The sequence below is a fragment of the Panthera uncia genome, chromosome D4 (assembly GCF_023721935.1).
Source record: "Panthera uncia isolate 11264 chromosome D4, Puncia_PCG_1.0, whole genome shotgun sequence".
NCBI classification, from domain to species: domain Eukaryota; kingdom Metazoa; phylum Chordata; class Mammalia; order Carnivora; family Felidae; genus Panthera; species Panthera uncia.
In genome coordinates this window covers 6,390,369-6,416,228 of record NC_064807.1, presented here as the reverse complement: position 1 = coordinate 6,416,228, position 25,860 = coordinate 6,390,369, and the positions used below count along the sequence as shown (strand labels likewise).

General features: G+C 35.5%; 1 protein-coding gene and 1 pseudogene across 6 annotated transcripts in view; both read left to right on the top strand.

Annotated features, from left to right (window-relative positions):
* Nucleotides 1–25,860, top strand: part of JAK2 (Janus kinase 2) — a 116,769-nt gene that overhangs the window by 74,108 nt on the left and 16,801 nt on the right. For 5 of the 6 annotated variants that reach the window (XM_049643210.1, XM_049643202.1, XM_049643310.1 and 2 more), the window contains 12 exons: nt 567–686; nt 3,432–3,589; nt 5,358–5,469; nt 8,440–8,626; nt 9,269–9,396; nt 11,819–11,953; nt 13,277–13,364; nt 16,720–16,847; nt 17,595–17,733; nt 19,441–19,592; nt 19,744–19,894; nt 20,726–20,859. In XM_049643210.1, the coding sequence (XP_049499167.1) occupies nt 567–686; nt 3,432–3,589; nt 5,358–5,469; nt 8,440–8,626; nt 9,269–9,396; nt 11,819–11,953; nt 13,277–13,364; nt 16,720–16,847; nt 17,595–17,733; nt 19,441–19,592; nt 19,744–19,894; nt 20,726–20,859 (1,632 nt within the window). The remainder of the gene's footprint in view (nt 1–566; nt 687–3,431; nt 3,590–5,357; nt 5,470–8,439; nt 8,627–9,268; nt 9,397–11,818; nt 11,954–13,276; nt 13,365–16,719; nt 16,848–17,594; nt 17,734–19,440; nt 19,593–19,743; nt 19,895–20,725; nt 20,860–25,860) is intronic. The other variant, XM_049643237.1, reaches the window with a different exon arrangement.
* On the top strand, nt 20,898–21,031 carry LOC125928236 (uncharacterized; annotated as a pseudogene).

The following is a 25,860-nucleotide window of genomic DNA, read 5'->3' as shown; positions in this document are numbered from 1 at the left end:
TTATTGTTCTTAAATGGTTTTTTATTTATTTTTTATGACAAATATTACTAATGGTGTTCTTACAGTTTCCAAAAGGGCTTGAATTCTAAAAGTGATTTTTAAGGTAGTTTTGCCTCTTTTTGAAATTTTACCATTATTGATAATAAGCACAGTCATAAAGTTTAATTGAAAAAGTTTAATTTTAATTGATTTTAAGATGATGTCTACTTGTTATTTTTTTAAGTCTTAACACTACAAGTTTTAAGTTTGTTCGTATCTATGTTCTTGGATTATTATTAGATTACGTTCATTCTTTCTTGGTTAAACTTCAACTTTCTGGCAATAGTTCCTATCCATGTTGATTGGATTGAAGGGTACTGTAGCATAATTAGTTCTTGGTAAACAAGACACAGTAAGTCTTAGGGTTAGACTATTGAGGGAGGGAATCCCATTTAATGCTGATCTGTTGCTGTCAATACTTTTTTATTTTAAAGAATTTGGAATGAATGTTATGTCCTTCATAGTCTTATTTTAAAATGGCTCCCTTAGTTCTGCGTGTTTTTAATTTCAAATGCGCTTAATTATAGGATTTACAGTTATATTGTGACTTTCCTGATATCATTGATGTGACTGTTAAACAAGGAAACCAAGAAGGCTCAAATGAAAGTAGAATTGTAACTATCCATAAGCAAGATGGTAAAAATCTGGTGAGTTTGCTCTGTAGTTACATAATGATTACGTTTAACAGTTGTCAGAAATAAGTGCTTTAGAGTCCTGAAACCAGAGTTATTTTCTTGTAGGCATTCTGACGATAGCTTTAAATATAACTCTGAATGTAAACATCAGTTTAGCAAGTTTTTGGGTACAGCTAGCTTCTGTATCGCTACCAGCACAATCTTCCCAGAATGTCTTGAGCATTAATGTGTTTCTCACTCATTTTTATGATTGGCAAGTTAGCAGTTCCTCCACTCCCCTGCTGTGGGCTGTGTCAGTTCCCCGTTGTAATGCTCAGTCCTGACGACCTTCCTTTTATCAGTAGGGATGTGCATAATGCCAGTCATGCTGCCTCATTAAAACAGTGCTTTCTGGGATTCACATAACAAAACGTAAACCAGTCCCAGGTTAGCCCTACCTAAGCTGTAACACGTGATTGGTTCTAAAAGATGGTCCTTTCTCTTTATTTGGTCAGCTTCAGAACACCCACTTATTTTGTTTTTTATTAAAAAAACTTTTTTACTGAAGTATAGTTGACACATAATGTTATTTAGCTTCAGATGTACAACATAATGATTTGATAATCCTGTACATCACACAGTGCTCAGCATGATAAGTGTCGTTAGAAAGCCTGCTTATTTTGGGGCGCCTGGGTGGCTCAGTCGGTTAAGCGGCCGACTTCGGCTCAGGTCATGATCTTGCGGTCAGTGAGTTCGAGCCCCGCGTCGGGCTCTGTGCTGACAGCTCAGAGCCTGGAGCCTGCTTCGGATTCTGTGTCTCCCTCTCTCTGACCCTCCCCCGTTCATGCTCTGTCTCTCTCTGTCTCAAAAATAAATAAACGTTAAAAAAAAATTAAAAAAAAAAAAAAAGAAAAAAAAAAAAGAAAGCCTGCTTATTTTAACTGAAAGGGAGGAACTAAATTCCCTTATACTCTGCTCTTAAATTGCTTACCTGGTTCTGTCAGGGGATGCCTTCATTCTGTAAATGTGGTGTTTATAAAACAATAAGTATTTCTAGAAGAGTTTATTGATGCTAATATGAACATCCTGTAGTAACATAATGTACTTTATGGGATGGTATTTGGACTTGTTGGCTTTATTTTTGTTATTACTTTCTTAATGTTTATTAACATTTTTGAGAGAGAGAGAAAGTGAGCAGGGGAAGGCAGAGAGAGAGGGAGACACAGAATCGGAAGCAGGCTCCAGGGTCTGCACCATCCACACGGAGCCTGACGTGGGGCCCGAACCCATGAACCGTGAGATCGTGACCTGAGCCAAAGTCAAACGCTTGCCTGAGCCACCCAGGAGACCCTTTTTTAAAATTTTTGTTTTGTTTTGTCTTTAAAGTTTATTTTGAGAGAGGAAGAAGGAGAGAGAGACTCCCAAGCAGGCTCTGCACTGCTCGTGTGGAGCCTGACTTGGGTCTCAGACTCACGAACCGTGAGATCGTGACCTGAGCCAAAATCAGCTGTCGGTCACTTGATCTACTAAGCCACCCAGGTGCCCCGTCTTTTCTTTTTATCTTTAAAAGTGTGGTGAAATACACTTCACACAAAATTTAGCATCCTGTTCTAGGAGTTCCACTTCAGGGTGTGTATCCAAAGGAAACAAAGTCACTACCCTGAAGAGAGGTCGGTACCCTCATGTTCATTGGAGATTCCTTGAATGTTATCAGGTTTTAAATATTTTACCAAACTGATGGATAAAAATTGCTGTCCTGTGCTATATTTAATTTGCTTAATTAGAACCTGAGATTGAGCAAGCTCTTACGTGTTTGTAAACCAGCTGCTTGTATGTCTTCTTCTGCAGATTGTCTTTTTATAACCTTTGACTAATTTTCTTTTCTGCTTTTAATTGATTTTGTACATTTTTTGGTTAAGTTTAATCTTAGGTACTATTTTATGTGTGTGTTGCTATTATAAATGGGTCTATTTTCTCATTACACAATCTGACTACTTTTTATATCTGTGAAAGCTATTGATTTGTATATCCTATCTCCCAGTGAATTATCTTTGTGATGTAGTAGTTTAGTAGTTGTATTCTTTTGGGTTTCCCAAGTACACAATCATATAATCTCCAAATAGAGGTACTGCTAGTCTTACATTTCTTTCTATGGCCTAATTATGTTAACTAAATACAGTACAACACAGTATTAAGTATTGGGCTTTCTATCTTATTCCTGATTTTAGGCGAAGTTGCTTCTATTAAATAAGGGTTTTTCCATTGTAAGAGATGTTGCATTTTAGGCTGATTATATGCTCGCTTACGTGTATGTATGATACAATCATGGCATAGCTATATATGATTTTAGTTTATACTATATACATTTGAGTTTACAGCATGAATGTTTTAACCTTAGTAGTGTATACTTGGTATGTAAAAATAAATACTTATTATTTCTAATTAATACCAACTTTTATATCAGACCAGATAGATTTCTAATTGAGATGACTGGCATATTTGTCTAATTGGGGTATTGGGAAATACAGCAAAATTATGGATAAAAGTGAACTAGAAAGATGTGATAAGCCCATATTTGAAGAGTGTAAAATCTCATACATAAGAATTTACAATTCATATTGAGTAATTGGGAGGCATAAAAGACATTTGAGCAATTTATAAGAAAATTAATTTAAGAGAATTCATCTAATGACATGGAGTGGAGAGAATTTTCAATATGTAACATGCAGTTGACCTTTTAAATGATACTTACTATTTCCTTTTCTTTTCTCTGCTTAGGAAATTGAACTAAGCTCATTAAGAGAAGCTTTATCCTTTGTGTCATTAATTGATGGCTATTACAGATTAACCGCGGATGCACATCATTACCTCTGTAAAGAAGTAGCACCTCCGATGGTGCTTGAAAATATACAAAGCAACTGTCATGGCCCAATTTTGTGAGTAATACAGACTTTAAAAGTAATTTTTTTAAAAAGTCAATTAGATACTGACAAAGAATTTTTTACAATGAAGTGATATACGTAGGTTTAGGAGTTTAGGAACAAAATACTAACCTTAATTTCACAGAAGTAGTTTTTTCTTTTCCTTAACAAAAGTTGATTTGCAATCAGATTGTATAATAATTAGAATCATTTAGGATGTCACTTGCTTTCTGTATCGAAGCCTATAAGACTTAAATTGAGATTAAATTTAAATTTAATTAATTAATTAATTTAAGCCTATAAGGCTTAAATTGAGCCTGGTGTTTAGCTGCCTAGGTGTGTTTAAGTAACTCTTGAGTGTTAATTTTTTTTAAAAAAAATCATCCAATTTATATTTCATTAATTTTGAAATACTGCAGAGGAACCACAGTGCAAAATTTAGTAATCATTATTTTTTGATAATCCGGCTCCTCTTACTGAAAACTTGTGTTCACAAGATGTGTTGTGATGTCCCTGTTTCGAAGATGAGTGAGTGGCGTGCAGTGCTTTGTGCGGGGATGAAAGTGACAGCGCTCTGTTTCTGTGCTGTTCAATACAGTAGTCGCTAGCTACTTGTGGCCAGTTAGCGTTCACGACGTGGCTAGTGCAACTGAGGGACTGGGTTTTGAAACTGAATGTAGTTTTAATAACTTTGTACCTAAATAGTGCCCTGTGGCTGCTAGTTCCATATGGATCCACACAGGGACAGACCCTGACTGTAGTACTGGATAAAGCCAAGTGTCCCGCACAGCATCTGTTTAGCCCGAGTTTTAGTTATCGCTCAGCCTGTATGTACTTTCGGATTGGTACCAGGCTTGAAAGACTTGTAAAGAAGAAAGAGTCTGGAAGTGTCTTGACCTTAACCTGCCCTTAATTAAATATTTGCAAAAAACGTATCCGGACTGATGTTTAAGACTTGTTTCTGTCTATACCTCTAATCTGTTTAATAGTAAGTATGGTTGTTATGAAAAAGTTGCACTACTTGAACATTCTATAACTTACGTATTTAGTATTTAAAAACTCCTACCATTCATTCGTTCATTCTTCATCCATCCATTCAAGCATTCTTTCATTTATTTATAGAACATTTGCGGGGTGCCTAATATGTGCCACTGGTTTGTGTATGAGAAATACAGTGATGAATGAAACAGATTTTTCCTGCTTTCATATAGATGACCTTTTAACTTTTCTTTCAAGATGTCCAGCTTCAATAAAACATATAGTAAAATTTGAAAATCAGTAATCTTTGTCACTTGCCATAGGTCTTCTATTATACTTTGGTATTAAATACTAAAATAAGGTATATAAATTTTTATACTAGTAATTGCGATGGTAGCAAAGACATAAGTGTTTTATGATATATTGTTTGCATAGTTAAATGAAGTTTTCTGGGAGTGAACGTGGTTTTTAAAGAAACTAAATTTTTAATTATAAGACAGAAAATTCAAATGAACAAAAAGTTCTTAGTGATTTTCTGTATCTTACTATACCTTTTATTTGTGTTTAAAACCCTTGAATTGATTTGAACTTATCGCAAAATAGCTTTGAAATAGTTAAAAATTGATTTGAACTTATCGCAAAAAGTACTGTAATACTTTTCCTTATAAGGTAATTGATAAGCATATAAAATAGAGGAGACTTATAAAAAGCCTGAGACTTTTAGATTTGACTTTTGATCTCTTAGATTTTTGGTCTTAGTGTCATGGGACTTGCTATATTATTCAAATTACTTCTTTACCTTTAGAATGGATTTTGCCATCAGTAAACTGAAGAAAGCAGGTAATCAGACTGGACTCTATGTACTTCGATGCAGTCCTAAGGACTTTAATAAATATTTTCTGACTTTTGCTGTCGAGGTTAGTATTTCACAATAAATGGTAACTTTTTTTTAAAATTTCATTTCCCATCCCACTCCCCTCCTCTGGCAAAGGTAACGTCTTTATTTAGCCTGTATAATTTCCCCCTCATGTTTATCTACAATTTTTTCTTTTTTTTAATACTCAGAATGACAGCTTTGGATATGATAACTAGAATAATAATGCTTAGTTAAGCTCAGAGATTCTGTATCAATAAACAAGATGTGGGGGCGCCTGGGTGGCTCAGTCGGTTAAGCGTCCATTTCTTGATTTTGGCCTCAGGTCATGATCTCACGGTTGGTGAGATGGGCCCTGCGTCAGGCTCTGTGCTGGCAGTGAGGAGACTGCTTGGGATTCTCTCTCTCTCTCTCTCTCTCTCTGATCTTCCCCAACTCATGCTCTCACTCTCTCTCTCTCAAAATAAATGAATAAACTTAAAAAAAATAAGATATAATTCCTAGGATTTATATAAAATTATTTATAATGTCTTTTCATTTGGTATTTATTTCTTTTTTTTAAACGTTTATTTATTTATTTTTGAGAGAGAGAGAGCACAAGTGAGAGAGGGGTAGAGAGAGAGGGAGACACAGAATCCAAAGCAGGCTCTAGGCTCTGAGCTGTCAGCACAGAGCTTGACGGGGGGGTTCAAACCCACGAACCACGAATCATGACCTGAGCCACCCAGTTGCCCCTGAAATTTATTTTATTTTTTGACATTTGGATGTTACTAGCGTGTCGAATTTGACCAAGTCTCTTCAAGTCTCTTTTTGCAAAAATGGAGATCTTTACCAAAGCACAGAACCAAATGAATCAGAAGCAAATTTTCCTTTTATGGTAATTGGTTATAGAATTAGAATGAAATAGGTCAATAACAAATAAACATAATTTGTTTAACTAGTGGTTTTCCAGTATTAAGAATAATGATCTACCATGTATATGTTTTAAGGATAAAACTACAATGAAACCACACTGTTAATACAGGCAATTTTGAATCTCATCTAACATTGTTTACTACCCCAAATATCTAAAAAGATACTCTTACTTATAAGGCAGTTTCATGGTATAAATCTTTTTTTTCTTTTTCCCTTTTTTTTGTTTTTTAATTAAAAATTTTTTTTTCTTTTTTAATATGAAATTTATTGTCAAATTGGTTTTCATACAACACGCAGTACTCATCCCAACAGGTGCCTTCCTCATGCCCATCACCCACTTTCCCCTCCCTCCCACTCCCCCATTAACCCTCCCTTTAAAAAAAAAATTTTTTTTTTTAATGTTTATTCATTTTTAAGAGACAGAGTGTGAGTGTGGTGGGGTGGGGGGCAGACAGAGAGAGAGAGAGAGAGAGAGAGAGAGACAGAATCTGAAGCAGGCTCCAGGCTTTGAGCCGTAGCCTAGAGCCCAATGCGGGGCTCAGAGTCTCAAGCTGTGAGATCATGACCTGAGTGCAAGTCGGATGCTTAACCGACTGAGCCACTCAGGTGCCCCTCATAGTATAAATCTTGAGAAACTTTATAGCAGCTTCCAAAATTTTCTTACTTACAAAAGTATACAAAGTAATGGTTTGGTTATTCAATTATTTTAATTTTTATAAAATTCAGTCACTTTATATTTAGCATATAGAGTAGATTAATTGTCCATAAGTATATAAGGTGGGTTACTTGATAAGTTTAGCATTTAATATTACTAATAATCTATCCTAATTTCATTGTATCTTTTTACTGTAATATATAGCAGTCCAACATATTTAACCATCAATTCAAAATGTATTTTTTTTGTTTACTTTATTTGCTCAACCTAATATGAGGGCTGTATACTAGAGAGTGTATGGCATAACCCTGCTTTAAGAAATGTATCTTTTGGGAAAACAAAAATAGGAAGATATACCAAAGAAGTACTAAATTGAGCATTGTAATTAGTCAGTATAGACAAACATAGACAATAACAAAAAAGGGTTGCAATTAAGGAAGAGCTTTTGGAGTAGGAAAGATTTGGGGTATTTTGTCAGTTTCATTTCATAAGTGGTTTTAAGGAGGTTGAATATGCTAATAAGTAGCTCAAAAAATAGGTGAATAAAGAAGTTCATAGTATAGCACATAAAACAAACACTGAAAAACTGAAAATATTAAAATCACCAGGAGAGTTAATTATGCAAATACAGTAGTGGTACAGTGAATGGGCAATCATCTTTGCGTATGAAATGGGGTCAGGGTTGTTAGGGAGTACCTCACAGAAAAGATGATACTTGACCCTAATGTTAAGAAATGTCTAGGGGCGCCTGAGTGGCTCAGTCAGTTAAGCGTCTGACTTCAGCTCAGGTCATGATCTCACGGTTCATGAGTTCGAGCCTCGCGTCCTGCTCTGGGCTGACAGGTCAGAGCCTGGAGCCTGTTTCAGACTCTGTGTCTCCCTCTGTCTGCCCGTCCGCTGCTTGCACTCTGTCTCTCGCATTGTCTCAAGAATAAAAATTAAATAAAAAAGAAGTGTCTAAAAGTCCATTGCTCAGAAGGAGAGGATGTATATTCATACGTAGAGAACAGCATGACATTTGCTTGCAATTTTTAAAGTCGCTTAATACAGCTAGAACAGGTTATATGTTGGCTCCGGTAGAAGGTGAGGTTGGAGGTAGAGGCTGAAGCCTGCTCTTGGAAGTCCTTATTTATAAGTTACTTTTAGATTTTGTCTTGTAAATGATGGGAAGTTTTTAAGGATGGTATTATAATTATCATTGCTTTCTTACTTGCTTTTTAAGAAAATCAACTGTTGAGCCATTATGTAAGGTTTGTATTATCATCAGATACCTTTTTGAGGAACCAGGCACTTCTCTCACCCTATACCAGTACTGTGTTAGGATTCACAGTTCATATGTCTAAATGTTCTGTTGGTTGTTTCTGTGATAACATTTTTGTCGCAATAATTACTGTGGCGACCATTGTGATTTTTCCCTCTGTCTTTGTAATTAAACTTATTTAGCGAGATAATGTCATCGAATATAAGCATTGTTTGATTACAAAAAATGAGAATGGAGAATACAACCTCAGCGGGACCAAGAAGAACTTCAGTAATCTTAAAGATCTTTTGAATTGCTACCAGATGGAAACTGTTCGCTCCGACAGTATAATTTTCCAGTTTACTAAATGCTGCCCCCCAAAGTTGAAAGGTAAAATAATTTTCTAGTTAGTATTAAAATACTGGTCATGGATTGTGTATATGGCAAAAGGCATCTTCAGTGTATCGATTACAAAAGAAATATGAGAGAAGCAGCTCCAAACACAAATTAATTTTGTCTGGTTCTCTTGTATAAGGATCCTCAGATAGGATTATTCAGTTTAAGTCTATATGTCACTTGAAGTTCCATAATGCTGAAATGACATTTAAGAAATGACAATCACTTGGTATAAAATCACTTACTGAAAGACTCCTCTGCCAAATCTCGTATGTTGTTCTAAGTAAAAACTTTCATACTCTTTTAGAATTTTAATTTCTATACTTTTAAAATAACGATAGTAAGATTATAAATCCCTTGAAATAAGAGGTTTATTAAAAATTGTTATTAAAATTCCTGAAAAATTATGTTAATTAAGGAAATCATTACAATTTTGGATGTTTGAAATAACTGGTTAAAATGCATCAAAGCCCAATGAATAAATTCCTAAAATAAATTTCTCTTTGTTGGAGAAATGAACAAGTTGTAAGTGTTTCTTATGTATAGAACACATTTTATTTTACCCCTTTGGAGCAGTTTATATCCTCAGTGTGTTTGGTTATGTATATTTTTTTCATTTTTTTTTTTTTTAAACAGATAAATCAAATCTTCTAGTCTTTAGAACCAATGGCGTTTCTGATGTACCAACATCACCAACATTACAGAGGCATAATAATGTGAACCAAATGGTGTTTCACAAAATCAGAAATGAAGATTTGATATTTGTAAGTCATTAGATGCTAATTATTGTCCTTTTTGTCCTTGTAAAACAACTGTTTTCTTGATTTCCTATCCCACATTATATTCATGTGACATTTGGAACTATCCTATTATAACCTATATTATCAAAATTTTATCTCAGTTTAAATATTTTTATTTCTTGTGAAAATGTGATACCAAACTTGAGTTAGAAATGAGCAAGGGGCATCTGGGCATCAGTTATTTAAGTGTCCACTCCCCTCCCATTCTTTCATGCCCGTTCATTTTTTGAGAGAGAGAGAGACAGACAGAGACAGAGAGACAGAGTGCAAGCAAGAGAGGGGCAGTTGAGAGATGGAGACACAGAATCTGAAGCAGGCTCTAGGCTTCGAGCCATCAGCACAGAGCCCACACGGAGCTTGAACCCGTGAACTGTGAGACCATGACCTGAGCCAAAGTTGGATACCCAACTGACTGAGCCACCAGGCACTGCAAGTGTCCAGTTCTTGATTTTGGCTCAGGTCGTGATCTCATGGGTACATGAGATTGAGCCCCACATCAGGCTCTGCACTGACAGCACAGAGCTGGCTTGAGATTCTCTCTCTTCCTCTCTCTCTCTCTCTCTCTCTCTCTCTCTGCCCCTGCCCTGCTATGCTCTCTCTCTCTAAAAATAAATGAACTTAAAAAAATTAAAAATATTTCTTTTTAAATCTTAAATTAAAACTTAAAAATCTTCTTCTGCAAAAGACCTATGTCTTAATTCTTAAGTTCTCAAGAAAGTAAGGGAAATGCATGGAGTTAAAAATAAAGAAGGAACTGAAAACAAAGTGTGCATAAGAGCTGATGTTTGGGCTGCAGGATGATGTTGGGGGGTTGGGATTTGTTTCATTAAACAAGGGAATTAAGATCACAAGCAACACGAAGAAGGGCCAAGCCTTATAAGGCCTCCACAAGACCAGGAGTTAAAAGTGAGACCATCTCAGAATAAAACCAGGACCCTCAAATAAATACATCCCCAGTAAAACAACATGGGTATGAAAAATTCATCCACTAGGAAAAGGAGAAGAAAAGGAGTCTTGTCTGCTTTTGTTGGGTTCTTAGAGAAAAAAAGTCTCTCCTGAGAATTTGTAACTATAAGCTTTCCAGTTTCGATTTCTTTATACCATCTGCATAGTCTGAGAAACCCTAAGCCAATACATTAAAATAAAAGTGTTACCCTGTGATGCTTGGAAGAAGCAAATACAAAATCTTTTTGGAAGAACATACTCTTACCCTAGGCCACCCAGAATCCCCACAAAGAAAATAAACATGAGCTTTTAATCAAAAATTGTAAAACATTCAAGGAAATAATTCAGAATTAGGCAAGAGTCAGCAGACCAACAAACATCTACATTAGACCTTTTAAGAACTTCATATAACAGACTTTTCAGATTGAGGTTATAAAATATATATGTATGTTTAAAGACACAAATGGGGTGGAAAACATGGGGAAAAAACCAAGACATTATCAAAAAGACCAGAACAATTTGGAGAAAGGAAAATATAGAAGTGAAAAATATGCTCATTGACGTTAAAACAAAATAAGGAGCAGATTATCCATTGTTGAAGGGAGAATTAGTGAATTGCAAAATCTGAAAAATTTTCAGGTGCAGCAGATAGGGAGAAAGAAATGGAAATTATGAAAGAGATTAAGGGACACAGAGAGTGGAATGAGGAAGAATAACTGATGTCTGAGTTCCGTAAGGATACAATAGATGGAATTATACAGAATTATAAAGACTTGAATCTTCCTGTAAATAACAGCAAGCAGAGACTTGCTACGTGACCTAACGTTACAAAACTAGTAACAGTAGAGCTTCAGTTTGAACACCGACAGCCCAACTTCAGGGTGCAGTCTTTCAACAACTGTTTTGTAAGGATAAGCAAGAAACACTAGTGATAGCAGTAATAACTAACGCTTATCAAGTCCATGTGGTATGGACTGTACTAAGTGCTTTCATGTATTTATTAATTTATTGTTCATAACAAGAATATGCAAAATTGATTATCCCCATTCCTGAGATAAGGAAACCAGGATACCTGCAGCACAGAGACCAAACAGCCGCAAAAGGTCATGCAACTGGGAGTTCCACACTCTGCCTCCACAGATCAGGCTGTACTGCCTTTCACTATTATGAAAGGCAAACAAGAATATTCGTATGTAAATAAATGTAGGTAAACACTGACACTATGAAAAAGTGATAGTTATAACTAATTCAGGGGGTTTAAGAACATGGTGGAACCAAAATGCACTTTATTCATTAATCCCTATGTTCTGTCTTTTATTACAAAGTACAGTTAATATTTGCTTATGGATTTTTAAAAACCCTTTGTCATTAAACATATTTCCTAATTCCTATATTTTCTTCATCTTTGCTGATTCTTATTTTTCCTTTTTTTCTTTTAAAGAATGAAAGCCTTGGGCAAGGCACTTTTACAAAAATTTTTAAAGGTGTAAGAAGAGAAGTAGGAGACTATGGTCAACTGCATGAAACAGAAGTTCTTTTAAAAGTTCTGGATAAAGCACACAGAAACTATTCAGAGGTGTGTATATTCTTTGTATAGCTCATGTAGTTCATGACATTTAAACATATGCAATCATATGGACACAGCACATTCATGCATGCAGCTTTTCAAAACTGTAATTTTTAAAAGTATACATATCAAGGACCTTTCTGAGGATGCTTTCTGGGGGTGGGGGTGTAGAGAATTATAGGATTTTTTAAATAATAACTTATTTCGGGGCGCCTGGGTGGCTCAGTCGGTTAAGCGTCTGACTTCGGCTCAGGTCATGATCTCACAGTCCGTGAGTTCAAGCCCCGCGTCGGGCTCTGTGCTGACAGCTCAGAGCCTGGAGCCTGCTTCACATCCTGTGTCTCCCTCTCTCTCTGCCCCTTCCCTGCTCATGCTCTGTCTCTGTCTCAAAAATAAATAAACATTAAAAAAAAATTAAAAAAAAAATAATAACTTATTTCTAATTACTCATAATATTGTATTATGGGTATTACTACATTTCTGCATATATTAAGCCAGTGGCTTTCAAACTTGGTTCTCCAGAGCTTTACGGGTTTCTACAGATTTCTTCCATGGTTTAATCTATTTTTAAAAAAATTTTTGAAAGGCACTGTCCTAAAGAATGCTTCAGGTGAAATGCGGATGCCTCTGGGCATGATCTGGAGATGCTAGCCAGCAGAAACCTGCTTGTCAGTTGTCAGGGTCCTTTACATAGCAAAGCATCACCAAACATGACATAATAAACATTTGTGGTGAGTAACATGTCTTAAATGATGTTAGCGGAAGGTGACGTGAAGCATACAAGTGAAAGTTTTTCTAACCCAGGATACCACAGTGTTGGTGGTTGTGATCCTTCACAACTGTATCCAGAAGGTCTAGTCAGAGGTTAGTTGAGTTAGAGTGATATTAATAACATGCCTGACATAGTTGTCATGATATTTTATCTGCACAGTGATCAGTCTTAATTCTTTGAGAAGTTTTTTGAAGCTCTCGTCCATTTACTTAGTGTCTCTGGCGTCTGCCTCTGTTCTCTCCTCCAGGTGCTGTGGGTCTAAGGCTGCTGATCTTGTATCATTCATATTGCCCTGTGCCACTATTGCTCTCTCTCGCTGATATTTTCTTATTCCAGGCTTTCTCAGGGGCTTTCTCTGAATGAACTCTAGCATCGAGGTTGATAGAAGTGTCAAGTCCATCTAAGGGAACCACAGCGCATTAGCCTTGTCTGTGTCCTGAGAATAAGGAAAAAGTGCATTTCTCTTATGACAGACGGGATCTCTCTGACCTATGAACATTTTTAGACACAAACAATAATTCTTTTGTATTTTTTGTATGTTTTTTTTTTCTTTTCCTTAGTCTTTCTTTGAAGCAGCAAGCATGATGAGCCAGCTTTCTCACAAGCACCTGGTTTTAAATTATGGAGTATGTGTCTGTGGAGAGGAAAGTAAGTAAAACTACAGGCTTCCTTATGTTCATATCATGTCTTTCTCAGAGCATCTATTGTGTATATAGAAAATTCAATTTCAGGATCGTAATTAAGTATCAGTATAAACCATGTTGAAAGGAATTAAATATTGTTGAAACCAAAAACATCGTAAACTGTTCAGCAATGTCTTCTAAAAAAGGAAATGAATGAGTGAAATTAAAATGCAGAAAACAGTTAATATGCCTTATGTCAAAATGTCCAAACAGCAGAGTCTTCGAGTAAACATGTCTTATAATCTTTTTTGTTAACCATACCAATACAGATTGTGGCTGGTTCAATATGTCATTGGAATAACTGGCCATTTTAGCACAAATTTATTTGGAATTACATAAAAAAACATAAACTATAGGTTGAATTTGTAGTGGAACTGACTGAAATGATTGGATGTTGATATTTGATATATTCTATGGCTAAATTTAGACTGTTCATAAAAACCAAGTTTACATTCAGAAAATTACATAATTCTCTGTTTTCTATTAGTAATGTGGAGTAAATATGCATCCATGCTTATATAACATGTCTTCATATTTTTGAAAATCGATTGTCTTTTCAAAGACAGTGATTTTCAAATCTCTTCTGTGGAGGTATTTAGGTACCTCAGGGGGTTGATGAAGTGAGAGTAAACCTAAGTGCAGTAATGAGACTACTGCTCACTTATCCCTGACTAGAGTGGTTCTGAATTTCTCTCTTTTTTTAATGATGTTTCTCATAATTTTTCATTAAGGGGGATGAAAGAATACATTTCTTTAAAAAGTCGGACAACAGTGTTTCAGAGCATGTAATTCCAGTTCTTATGCTTGCTTGTATATTTCACTGATCCTGTGAAACACTTTTTTCACATTTAAAAATACCTGAAATTGGGATGTGTGATATAATCAATGATAAGTCATTATTTAATTGGCACTTTTTTTCTTTTACGACACAGAAAACAATGGAACTTATGACAGTCAGTTGGTATCTGTGAAACACAGTAGGTTTTTAGTGCCGCATAAAATAGTTTCATTAAGCTTTGTCCATTGTAACTCTTAGATATTTATTCTTTTTTTTCATTTCCTTCTCTTTTTGACACTTGCTGTGACATAAATTTACCTGTGGTCAGCTCTTAATTATCAGTATATGGATTGTGTTTTCTAAATTAACTATGGGTAGCAAAACAGTCATTAAATTTGTCTTAGTTACCCAGCAAGGTCCAAAACTGATGTATACCAAGTGAGAACTAAGTAATTGTAATATTAGATCAGGCAGAATCACAATTTGAGGTAAGACCTACAGTACGCATTTTAAAACAAATAATGTGAAGCATAGGCCTGTATGTAACATAGGCCCCGAATTGCTCACTAGGCCATGAGCTAACATGGATTGCAGTGTGAAAGTCTGTCAGAATTTCTTTAAAGATATGTATCACGATGCCATGTTGAAATTTTTTGCTTGAATTTTTTTGGTTTTTATTTTATCTTAATTTTCCTTTTTTATGATTAAAAAGATGAAGTCCTTTTTTTTCTCATTTATAGAACTTACTGTTTATGCTTAAGAAACAATAAAATAATCTCAATAAATTTATATTTGAAATTGAGAACCTGAGCTTATTATATTACAGATTAGTACTAGATGACTGTAAATAAATCCTAAACCCAGTTTAATTATTAAATAACATGTCTTAATGTAGAAATAGTCTTGGCTTTGGGGAACTTGGTCAATACTGACAGGGCTGGACATTTTTATATGTCTTAAAGGCAGTCAGGAGTTTTTTAGAAGCAAACCCTTGTTTTTCTGGCAAAATATATCATAATACTATTTTAAAAATATACTTTTGGGGCGCCTGGGTGGCGCAGTCGGTTAAGCGTCCGACTTCAGCCAGGTCACGATCTCACGGTCCATGAGTTCGAGCCCCGCGTCAGGCTCTGGGCTGATGGCTCGGAGCCTGGAGCCTGTTTCCGATTCTGTGTCTCCCTCTCTCTCTGCCCCTCCCCCGTTCATGCTATGTCTCTCTCTGTCCCAAAAATAAATAAAAAACGTTGAAAAAAAAAATTTATAAAAAAAAATATACTTTTAAAGATAAAGCCATGCAAAACAAATTTTTGCTTTTTTGCAGCATAAATTAAAAGGATGAATGGAGTTCAAACTCACATTCTCCTTAATGCCTGTAATAGAATAGACATTGCTATAAATTTTTATGTGTAGAAGAAGAATTTCAGGAAGTTTTGATGTCTAAATACAGTAGTCCCTTCTTATCTGCAGGATATTGTTCCAAGACCCCCAGTGGATGCCTGAAACTGAGGACAGTAGCCAACCCTATATACACTATGTTTTTTTCGTATACGTACATGCATATAATAAAGTTTAATTTATAAATTAGGCACAGTAAGAGATAATAATAATAACAGAACAGTAATGACAATATACTGTAATAAAGATTTATGTGAATGTGATTTCTCTCTCTCTCAAAATACCATATTTTATACTAACCCTTCTTCTTGTGATGATGTGAGATGATAAAATATGTATGTGATGAGATGGAACGAGGTGAGTGACGTAGGCATTGTGACATAGCATTAGGCTACTGCCTTCTGACAGGAAGTCGGAAGGAGGATCATCTGCTTCTGAACCTGTTGACCATGGGTGCTGCAGCTGTGGAAAGCAAAACCACAGATAAGCTGGGGACACTGGGGCACTTTGGTGGCTCAGTAGGTTAAGCGTCTGACTCTTGGCTTCAGCTCATGTTATGATCTCACGGTTTCTTAAGTTCAGCCCCACGTGAGGCTCTGGACTGGCAGCCCGGAGCCTACTTGGAGTGTTCTCTCTCTCTCTCTCTCTCTGTCTCTCTCTCTCTGTCTCTCTGTCTCTCACCCCCTCTCACACTGGCACTATCTCTGTCTCAGAATAAATAAATAAACTTAAAAAAAAACAAAAAACTGGGGATGCTACTGTAGTATCAGGCAAGAGAAGTTAACTCTGAGGAACTTTCATTTGTTTAAAAAAAGCAGCCATAATTCAGTACTAATACATGGAGGTATGCTGGAGTAGTTATATATGTATATTAACATTATAAGAAAAGTACATAACATATATATTATAAATTATATATATACGTAATTGTTTAGATACCTATGTCTTGCTTTTGTGAATAAACTAAAACCCAAAAATACAATGGTATATCGTTGTTAAGTTTTCTTTAAATTAGTAGATTTTGCATAATTCAATCTCTTTACCTATAATACTCATATATTATAAATATATTTTATGAAATTTTAAAATTACATGTATTTTTATTGTATTTGTACTTGAGCCTTATTGTTCGTATATTTTAATGCAGATATTCTGGTTCAGGAGTTTGTAAAATTTGGATCATTAGATACATACCTGAAAAAGAATAAAAATTCTATAAGTATATTATGGAAACTTGAAGTGGCTAAACAGTTGGCATGGGCCATGCATTTTCTAGTAAGTAATAAGTGTAATTTTTTATCAAAAACATTCTGTCTTCCGAAGCAATGTAGAAAGGATCTTGACCCAGGAACAAGAAAGAAATCTGTGAATGAACGTTGAGTCATTTAAAAGAATCTGTTAGTTGGTGAAAGAGATTATTTTAGGCATATATTTATTTATGTAAAATCATTTCTGAAAGAGTTTTGTCATCCTTTCTCTTAAAAGCGCTGGTAGACAGTCTGTAGTTTGTGTCCGTTGGGTTTAGAGAATTTAATAAAAAATTACACAGAAACACGTTCTGCTAGCTACAGATAGCAGAAAATCCCTGCAGAAAATACCTTGTTATAGTACCTGTGGACAACCGGCCCTTATGTGTGGTGAGAAAGCAGCACTGCCAGAGGAGCAGAATACCAGAGGGGCCGCCGGTGATCGGACCCCTCAGAGTGCACCCGTGTCCTGCCGCTGAACAGGAACAGTACTCATTACTGTTTAAAATCGCAGCTTTGGCAAATGAAGTGGAACTGAGTAATTTTAAGATCTTTGTTTCATCATGGGTGCAGATTGGTGTGTCACTTGAAAAGTAAAACAAAAAGCACAGTGCTGCCGTAAAACTTTCTTTTATGTCAAAGCATGCTTCCAAATTAATGTTTATTAGTTAATACTGCCCTATTTTGTTCGTTTAAATCCATTTTGGGACTTTGGATATACTAAGTGTTCAAATATTTGTGGATTGATATTTGAATGTGCATTTAACTTTGACAGGAAGAAAAAGCCCTTATTCATGGGAATGTGTGTGCCAAAAATATTCTGCTTATCAGAGAAGAAGACAGAAAGACAGGAAATCCTCCTTTCATCAAACTTAGTGATCCTGGCATTAGTATTACAGTTTTGCCAAAGGACAGTAAGTTCGACAGGAATCTCATTTAACTTTTTTTTCTTTTTGATTTTTTTTGTTTGAGTATAGCTGACACACAATGTTACATTAGATTCAGGTGAACGACATAGTGATTCCACGTCTCTATTTGGACAGTGGTACAAAAAGCATGTTGTTAATTTTTTTCTCAAACTCTTTTATTGACATGTTCTTGATTAATAATAAAATTCAACTACCATTTTTAGCAATCCAAATTAAGTTATAGTTACATCCCAGTCTCCATTTTTCCTTTCTTATATGCATGTTATCGTGGACTGTAAAATGATTTTTTAAACAGTTTTAATCCCTGCTTGTATGGAAGTTCAGATTTTATCCATTTTTTAATGTGAAATTTCTGATATATTCTTTGAGACACAAATAAATTATCTAAATTTTTCTTTCCTTCAGTCACTAAATAAAATTTTGAGAAGACCTATTACCTACTTTGAGATCTTATTTAGTTTAATTATTCAGCTAATTCTGACTTTTTAAAACTTGAAAAAAAAATCTTTTGTGTTTGTTAGCTTTCTATTTAACAAAGTAAAAATTTCAGTCACATGGTTGAAAGGAGTTTTCTTGGTACAAATAATGTTGTAACTGTATTTCATTATCTTAGCTAGTTTCTCTAATTGAATGTACTAGATGTAGGCTGTCAATTGATCAACATTTGTGCCTTGATGTATCCTATTTGAGCCAACAGTATTGAAACTTGATAGCTTCTCTGACAGTAAAGACAGACAATAAGGTGGAAAATGTTATAGGATCTTAGAACCTATATTAAGGGAAATTTCATTCTTTGGAATGGAAATTAAGGAGAAAATTTCTTCATACGGTGAAAGAGAAAGGAACCTGTACTCTTTAATCTCTTCATTAGCAAAAATATTCATATTGCTTTACCAAAATATACTAAAAGATGCAGCAGATTATCCTTCATTCTTCTATATCATTTTATTTACTTTTCTATTTATCCATACCAGATTACCAGAAGGTGGATTTAAAAGTTCTGTCTCCTTCCTTGGATGACGGTTTTCTGATGAGGTCAAAAAAGACCCTAGCACCTTTACTTGTGAAATTCCATGATCTTAGCAGAGACCACCTGTATCAATTCCGTATTCAGAATATCTTGGGATAATTAAGTAATTCATCTGTCTGTTGGTCCTTGTATTTTCGTGTACAAGTTGGAATTGCCACTGCTCCTGAATCATTAGCTCAGAATGATGTTAACATTACCTTTACTATTTACGCATTGTAAAGAAATACAAAAATCAAAAGGCAATTTAGGACAAGTGTTATGGGAAAAAAATTTTATTGAATGCACAACTCCTAGGAAGGGTAGAGAGAGTTGGACACAAGTTGAAACACTATGGCTCAATGAAAGGAAGTTTAGTTGATCCACAGTTTGTTGTCTAAGATTCTAATTCTCTCCATGCTGCTAACAAATTTTGTGACTTTAGGCAAATTATTCAGTTTTTATGGGTCTCAGTGTTGTCATTGTTAAAGCTGAGATAATGAATTAGATGCCCTCAAAGGTCCCTTGTGGCTCGTAAATGTGTACATTTGCTTGTGTGGTGCACACAACTCACAGCCACGCAAAAAAGACCAGATTATCCAAATCAGTTTGAAATTATTTGCATATTAAAGAATCATTTACTTGTGGGAACTATTTAACCATACTTCATTGCTATCATTTCAAAGTTCTTCAGGAGAGAATACCATGGGTACCACCTGAATGCATTGAAAATCCTAAAAATCTAAACTTGGCAACAGACAAATGGAGTTTTGGTACCACTTTGTGGGAAATCTGCAGTGGAGGAGACAAGCCTCTGAGTGCTTTGGATTCTCAAAGAGTGAGTTTATATCCACTGTGAAGTTGGACTTACTTTGTGACCCTTGATTTTCTTTCCTATGATTTGATACTTTTTAGCCTATCTTATGTTTAAAAAAAAAAAAGCTTGATTATCACATTATACAATTTCTCATCTGGTTCTTTCATTATAGAAGCTCCAGTTTTATGAAGATAGGCACCAGCTTCCTGCACCAAAGTGGACAGAATTAGCAAATCTTATTAATAATTGTATGGATTATGAACCAGATTTTAGACCTTCTTTTAGAGCCATCATACGAGACCTTAATAGTTTGTTTACTCCAGGTATGTATTGATGGAATAGTCTTACTGCTTTTCCGGGTCCCCTTTCTATCTTCATAGTTTTTAACAAATCTTTACTAATTTTGTAATCCCTTACAAGAAGTTCCTCGATATCTTTTTTTTTTTTTTTTGGTCTTAATTTTAATTCCAGTTAGTTAACATACAGTGTTATATTAGTTTCAAGTGTACAATATAGTGAACATTGATGCCTTTTAGACTTAGTCTCTTATGTTCATATGACTTTTCCTACTTCGTACATATTCTAGTTTTCTTGATTCAGCAGTCTCTCCCTTTTTAACAGAGGCCTCTTCAATAACCCGGTTTTACTTTACCAATTAATGAATGTATATTGTATAAGTTTATTTGGCTTATTTGACTTTTTAAAAGCAATTTTTCTTTTTTTTTTGTTTAGCTATATTTTATAGTTGAGTGGTTTTCTAAACATGAAGTAGGTTTGTTTTTATTTGCCCGCTCCGCCTTTAAAATATGTAGCTAAATGTACATATATCTGACCCATAGGTATTTCCTGTTCCAGTACTACTTACCATTCTCACTGCGGAAGTCAAAATAATATAATCTTACTTAAAAATACTACTAAAACTGCCTGTTTTTAGCAAGTAATTTTCCTTTGCAAAAGTCTTTTTTGAAAGCCTGTTAAGTTATGGGTAATAAAGACTTTGTTAATATAGCTTAAACTATTAGAGTTGTCCTATATTAATTTGTATTTAGTGTTTCTAGATCATTCTGATTATTTTGGTTAGCTTGTATACATACCTTTTAACCCAGACGATGTAATCTGCCAGCCCACAGTACTCATGTACTTTCTCTCTCCAGATTACGAGCTATTAACAGAAAATGACATGTTGCCAAATAGGATAGGCACCCTCGGGTTTTCTGGAGCTTTTGAAGACCGAGACCCGACACAGTTTGAAGAGAGACACTTGAAATTTCTACAGCAGCTTGGCAAGGTGAGGTGTCAGAGTTTTTTTACATAGCTAACGTATGTATCGCTTCTCGGCCTTTTGGCTAAGATCAAGTGTAAAGGGTTAACGTATAATCATAGAACATTTTATTCAGAAAATAAAGGCTTTAAAGATTCTCTAATTTTCACTTTCTGCAAAATTTTAGGAAGTATCTATAGAAAAAAGGCTTAGTCATCACATGTTGGAGAAACGCCGTGTTCAATAAATAGCTCCTTTTACTGAAGAACCTCTCAGAACTTTACATGTAGTGTGCATTGAACATCTTTAAGAGGATGATAATTAGTATTTCCCCTATTGATTTGACCGTGGGAGTCTTTCTTGGTAGAGGCACTTCAGTTATGCAGTAGAGAAAGGAATAACTAAGTAAGCCTTTCTACCTATCTCCTTTTCTAGTCGTATCAGGAAGAAATAATCTGTCTGACTGGACCATGTTCATTAGCAAGACAGTCTTCTGTCTGCTAAAAGTCACACAGTCATACATAGCCTACATATTTTAAGTAAGACCAGGAAAAGCTTAGTTCTTTACAGGTCCAATTAAAGTGGTAAGCTCTCTTTCTTCCCCTAAGCTTGTTAGCGTAGAGTTCTGTACCATGTGGCTTACAAATTGGAAATAGAAGATGTGGGCATTTGGGGTGTATTAGTTATCTGTTTCTGTGTAACAGATTACCCTAAAACTAACAGAGGAAAACAACAAACATTTATTTTCACCCTAGTTTAGGAATTAGAAATTTGGGAGCGACTGGGTGGTTCCAGCTCCCGGTCTCTCCCAAGACTGCAATCAAGTTGTCACGCAGGCCTTGCATTCTCATCTGAAGGCTTGGCAAGGGCACGATCTACTTCCAGGTTCGCTCACATGGTTATTGACAGGCTCAGAATATCTGCCTCCAAGCTCACTTATGTGAGCCTTTCTGCAGGGCTGCCTCACAGCATGGCAGCTGAGAGCAGACACCCAAGGTGGAAGTCATGGTCTTTTTATAACCTAATCTCAGGGATGGCATCTCATCACTTTTGCCGTATTCTGTTCATTTTAAATGAGTTGACAAATTCCGCCTACAGTCAAGGGCAAGGGATTGTAGAAGAGCATGAATGTCATAGGTGGAGAACATTGGAAGAGAACTTAAAGGCTGCCAACCGCACTGGGCATCTTGGCCACACCTCTGTGTTGACAGCATCAATTTCTTGGTAGTATGCAGTGTGTCCAAAACTTAATAAACCTTTCGTCATCCACTCCTCCAATTCCCCACTCCTAAAATTTCTCTGTGGACAGTTCAGAAAGCGTTGTCCAGAAGAGTTTGGGAGACGGTGCTTTAGACTTAGTTAACCTCTTCGTTTCACAGGGAGAAAAATTAAGGTCCAAAGAAGTTAAGTAACTTGTCTTTGGTCAAACAACTACATAGTAGTTGTGAGATCAGAACCTTTCCCTATTTCTATTTCCATGTTATTTCTGCTATCTCACGCATATATTTGATTTTGTTTGAGTATGCTTCAGTTTTATTGTCATCTTCTATTTTGTCTTTTTGGGGCAAATCATATACTGTGAAGACATAAAAAAATGATTATTTTATTCTCACCAGGGATTACATTGGGAACAATAAATTGCTTATGGAAAAGGCAGAAAGTATTGTAATATGACTTACATATTTATTACTTACATGTTTGTGGTTGAATACATCTTGATTTATTGTTAGTTATATGCAAATATTTTCATGACCAGACGTATTAGTCATTAGATTAGTAACATGGTCACTAGTCACAAAATCATGAAAACCTTGAAATTATTTTTTCTCTGTTGTTCTGAACAAGCCACTTAATTTCTTTCATCCATAGATCCCAGCTTTTAATGTGAATTATTTTATCTCCCAGAGATTGTTTTTTGGTAGACTGTACAGAAAGTTTTGGAAAATAAAATGCAACTTACTTGAAGTAAAGGGAACAATGTGTAGTGAAGTTTTATTATCTTCAGTTGATGTGGGTATTTTTAATAAGCTTCTTAATACTCATACTTCTGTATTTTCCCAGGTGTCAATATGAACGTGAATATACGAACATTTGTATGATAATAAGGGCATTTTCTAGGAAAACAATGTTTCAAATTCCAAAATCCACTGTAGATTCCTTCACTTTAGGAGTCAGAAATTTTTAAGCCAGTGCATGAAAATCTAAAGGGTAATCTAGGAACCAGACATCATTGGGAGGGTCTGAGTTACTTCTAGTTGTTAGTTTTTTTCCTGAAATGATGTGGGTTTTTTTTTTAATGTTTATTTTTATTTTTTTTTTCTTTTTTTTTTTGGGACAGAGAGAGACAGAGCTTGAACGGGGGAGGGGCAGAGAGAGAGGGAGACACAGAATCGGAAACAGGCTCCAGGCTCCGAGCCATCAGCCCAGAGCCTGACGCGGGGCTCGAACTCACAGACTGCGAGATCGTGACCTGGCTGAAGTCGGACGCCCAACCGACTGCGCCACCCAGGCGCCCCTATTTTTATTTTTGAGAGAGAGTGAGAGAGAGGGAGAGAGCAGGGGAGGGGCAGAGAGAGAAGGACACACAGAATCTGAAGCAGGCTCCAGGCTCTGAGCCGTCAGCACAGAGCCCGACGCGGGGCTTGAACTCACAAACTGGGAGATTGTGACCTGCGCTGAAGTCGGACACTTAACCTACTGAGCCACCCAGGTGCCCCTCATGTGGCTTTAATATACAAATATTTGAGTTCTTACTAAGTTCCAGGTGCCCGACTGGTCACTATGGATATAGGATGTAGCCATTGTCTTGGTAGTTTATAGCTTAGCTGGAGGAGGTGGATTGCAACTAACAGTGTGATAAGTACATTCACTATTTAAATTAAATTTCATACTGATCACAACTTCTAAAATTCTCATAATGTGTGAATTGGTACAAGTGACACTTGTACCAATATTATTTGAGATATCACATAGTTTTCTAATTAAAGATTGCTTTTTCATGTAAAATTCTATTAATAGGGCCCTTACCTAATTTTGGTTATTAGTTGTAAGAATTTTTAAAAAATAGGATACAACACTATGTTGTTATTCAGTACTTGATTGGAATTTGTTTAAAATTGCCCAGAAAAGTGGTGCCTGGGTGGCTCAGTCACTTCAACAGCTGACTTCGGCTCAGGTCATGATCTCGTGGTTCGTGGATTCGAGCCCCATGTCAGGCTCTGTGCTGACAGCCCAGGGCCTGGAGCCTGCTTCAGATTCTGTGTCTCCCTTTCTCTCTTCCCCTCCCCAACTCGTGCTCTGTCTCTCTCTCTCTCTCTCTCTCTCTCTCTCTCTCTCTCTCTCAAAAATAAACATTAAAAAAATAAAATAAAATAAAATTACCCAATAAATATTTCTAAGTCAAACAGTTCTGCAGTGAATTGTAGTATACTTACCTATACAAGAATATTATAAAATTATTTTCAGGAGTATTATCTGACATTATTGGGGTATTTTTTTGTTTTTTATACAATTCCTTATTATTCATAATTACCCTAAAGTCTCATTAATTTAAGCATAATTCATTCAATATTTGCATTAATTCAAATTCAGCTAGATTTAAGTATGTATGTAAATTATGTTATTAAAATGTACTTTTATAAAAGAACACTTAGGCCTATAAATGTGATGCATCTACATATATTCATAGATGGGAGTTACTTAAAAAAAGTTTAAGTTAATATAACAAGCCTACAGTTAGTTCAGTAATTACCTATGATTTACTATCCGCCTATTCAGACTATACTCTTTTATTTAAATTTCTGATTTCTTACATTATTTTCTAAAAGTAATAGATACTTGAACTTCCTTAAAACATCATTATAGTGTTTCCCTCCTCATTTACCTTATTATATAATCCAAACTGTGTATTTCTCCTTTATTTATTTATTCTTTATTAAATATTGATGTGCTTTCTCATAGCTGGCGGTTGAGACTGATTTAGGGGTAGAAATGAATTAGGAAGTATAAACTGGGAGGTAATGGAGCAGTATTCTAACAGCCACACCTCCCCTTAAGCTTTCACCCATTTTTGGAAAATGAATGTTCCAGACAGCAAAGTGTGTACCTTCACTATCTTTTGGCTATCTAAACCACTATCATGGTTCATGGGTTCGAGCCCCTCATCGGGCTCTGTGCTTACAGCTCAGAGCTTGAACCCTGCTTTGGATTCTGTGTCTCCCTCTCTCTGCCCCTCTTCCGCTTGCACTCTCTCTTTCTTTCCCTCTCTCAAAACTAAATAAACATTAAAGAATTAAAAATAAATAAAGTGATACAATCAATAAATCTTAAAGTTTGATTTTTAGAATCAGAACTTACCTTACCCTAGATTCTGTCTGTGGCATTTGTGAGTCTCTCCCACGTCACCAGTTTTCTCTTCTTAAAACAAGTAAAAATATGTACAGACACACCTTTAAACTTTTAACCTAAGCATACTCCTAAATAAAAGAGAAAGAAATATTTGTGTTTAGTGTTTCCTTACATAGTGAGTGCCATATTAGTGTTATCTATGCCATAAAGATTTTCCTAAGATGTCTCCAGCTGTCATTAATTTTCCTCTTTTCTGGAAGCATATAGCATTCATACATTCATTGTCTCTCCACACAATTTAGCTTTTAATTTCAGTCCTTTGTTGTTTATTAGATCTTGGTGTATGGATATAATGAATATAATGAACGTATTTTAGCGATATGTGCTAGTATTTAAGAAAGAGACGTAACAAAGAATACATTAAAACATCGCTAATTTAGATGAGCAAGGAGGAAAGATCAGACTATAGAATTATAAAGTATATTTTCTTTCTTAGAGTGACTTTTTTCCGGTTATGAAAGCGACATGTATTTGTTGCAGAGTAATTGGAAAATACAGATGCATTTCTTTCACTTCAGTCTCTGTACACATACACACAAACTTTGCTTCAGAAGGGAGATCATTCTATATATACAATTTTCTCAGGGTGTCTGGGTGGCTCAGTCAGCTGAGCATCCTACT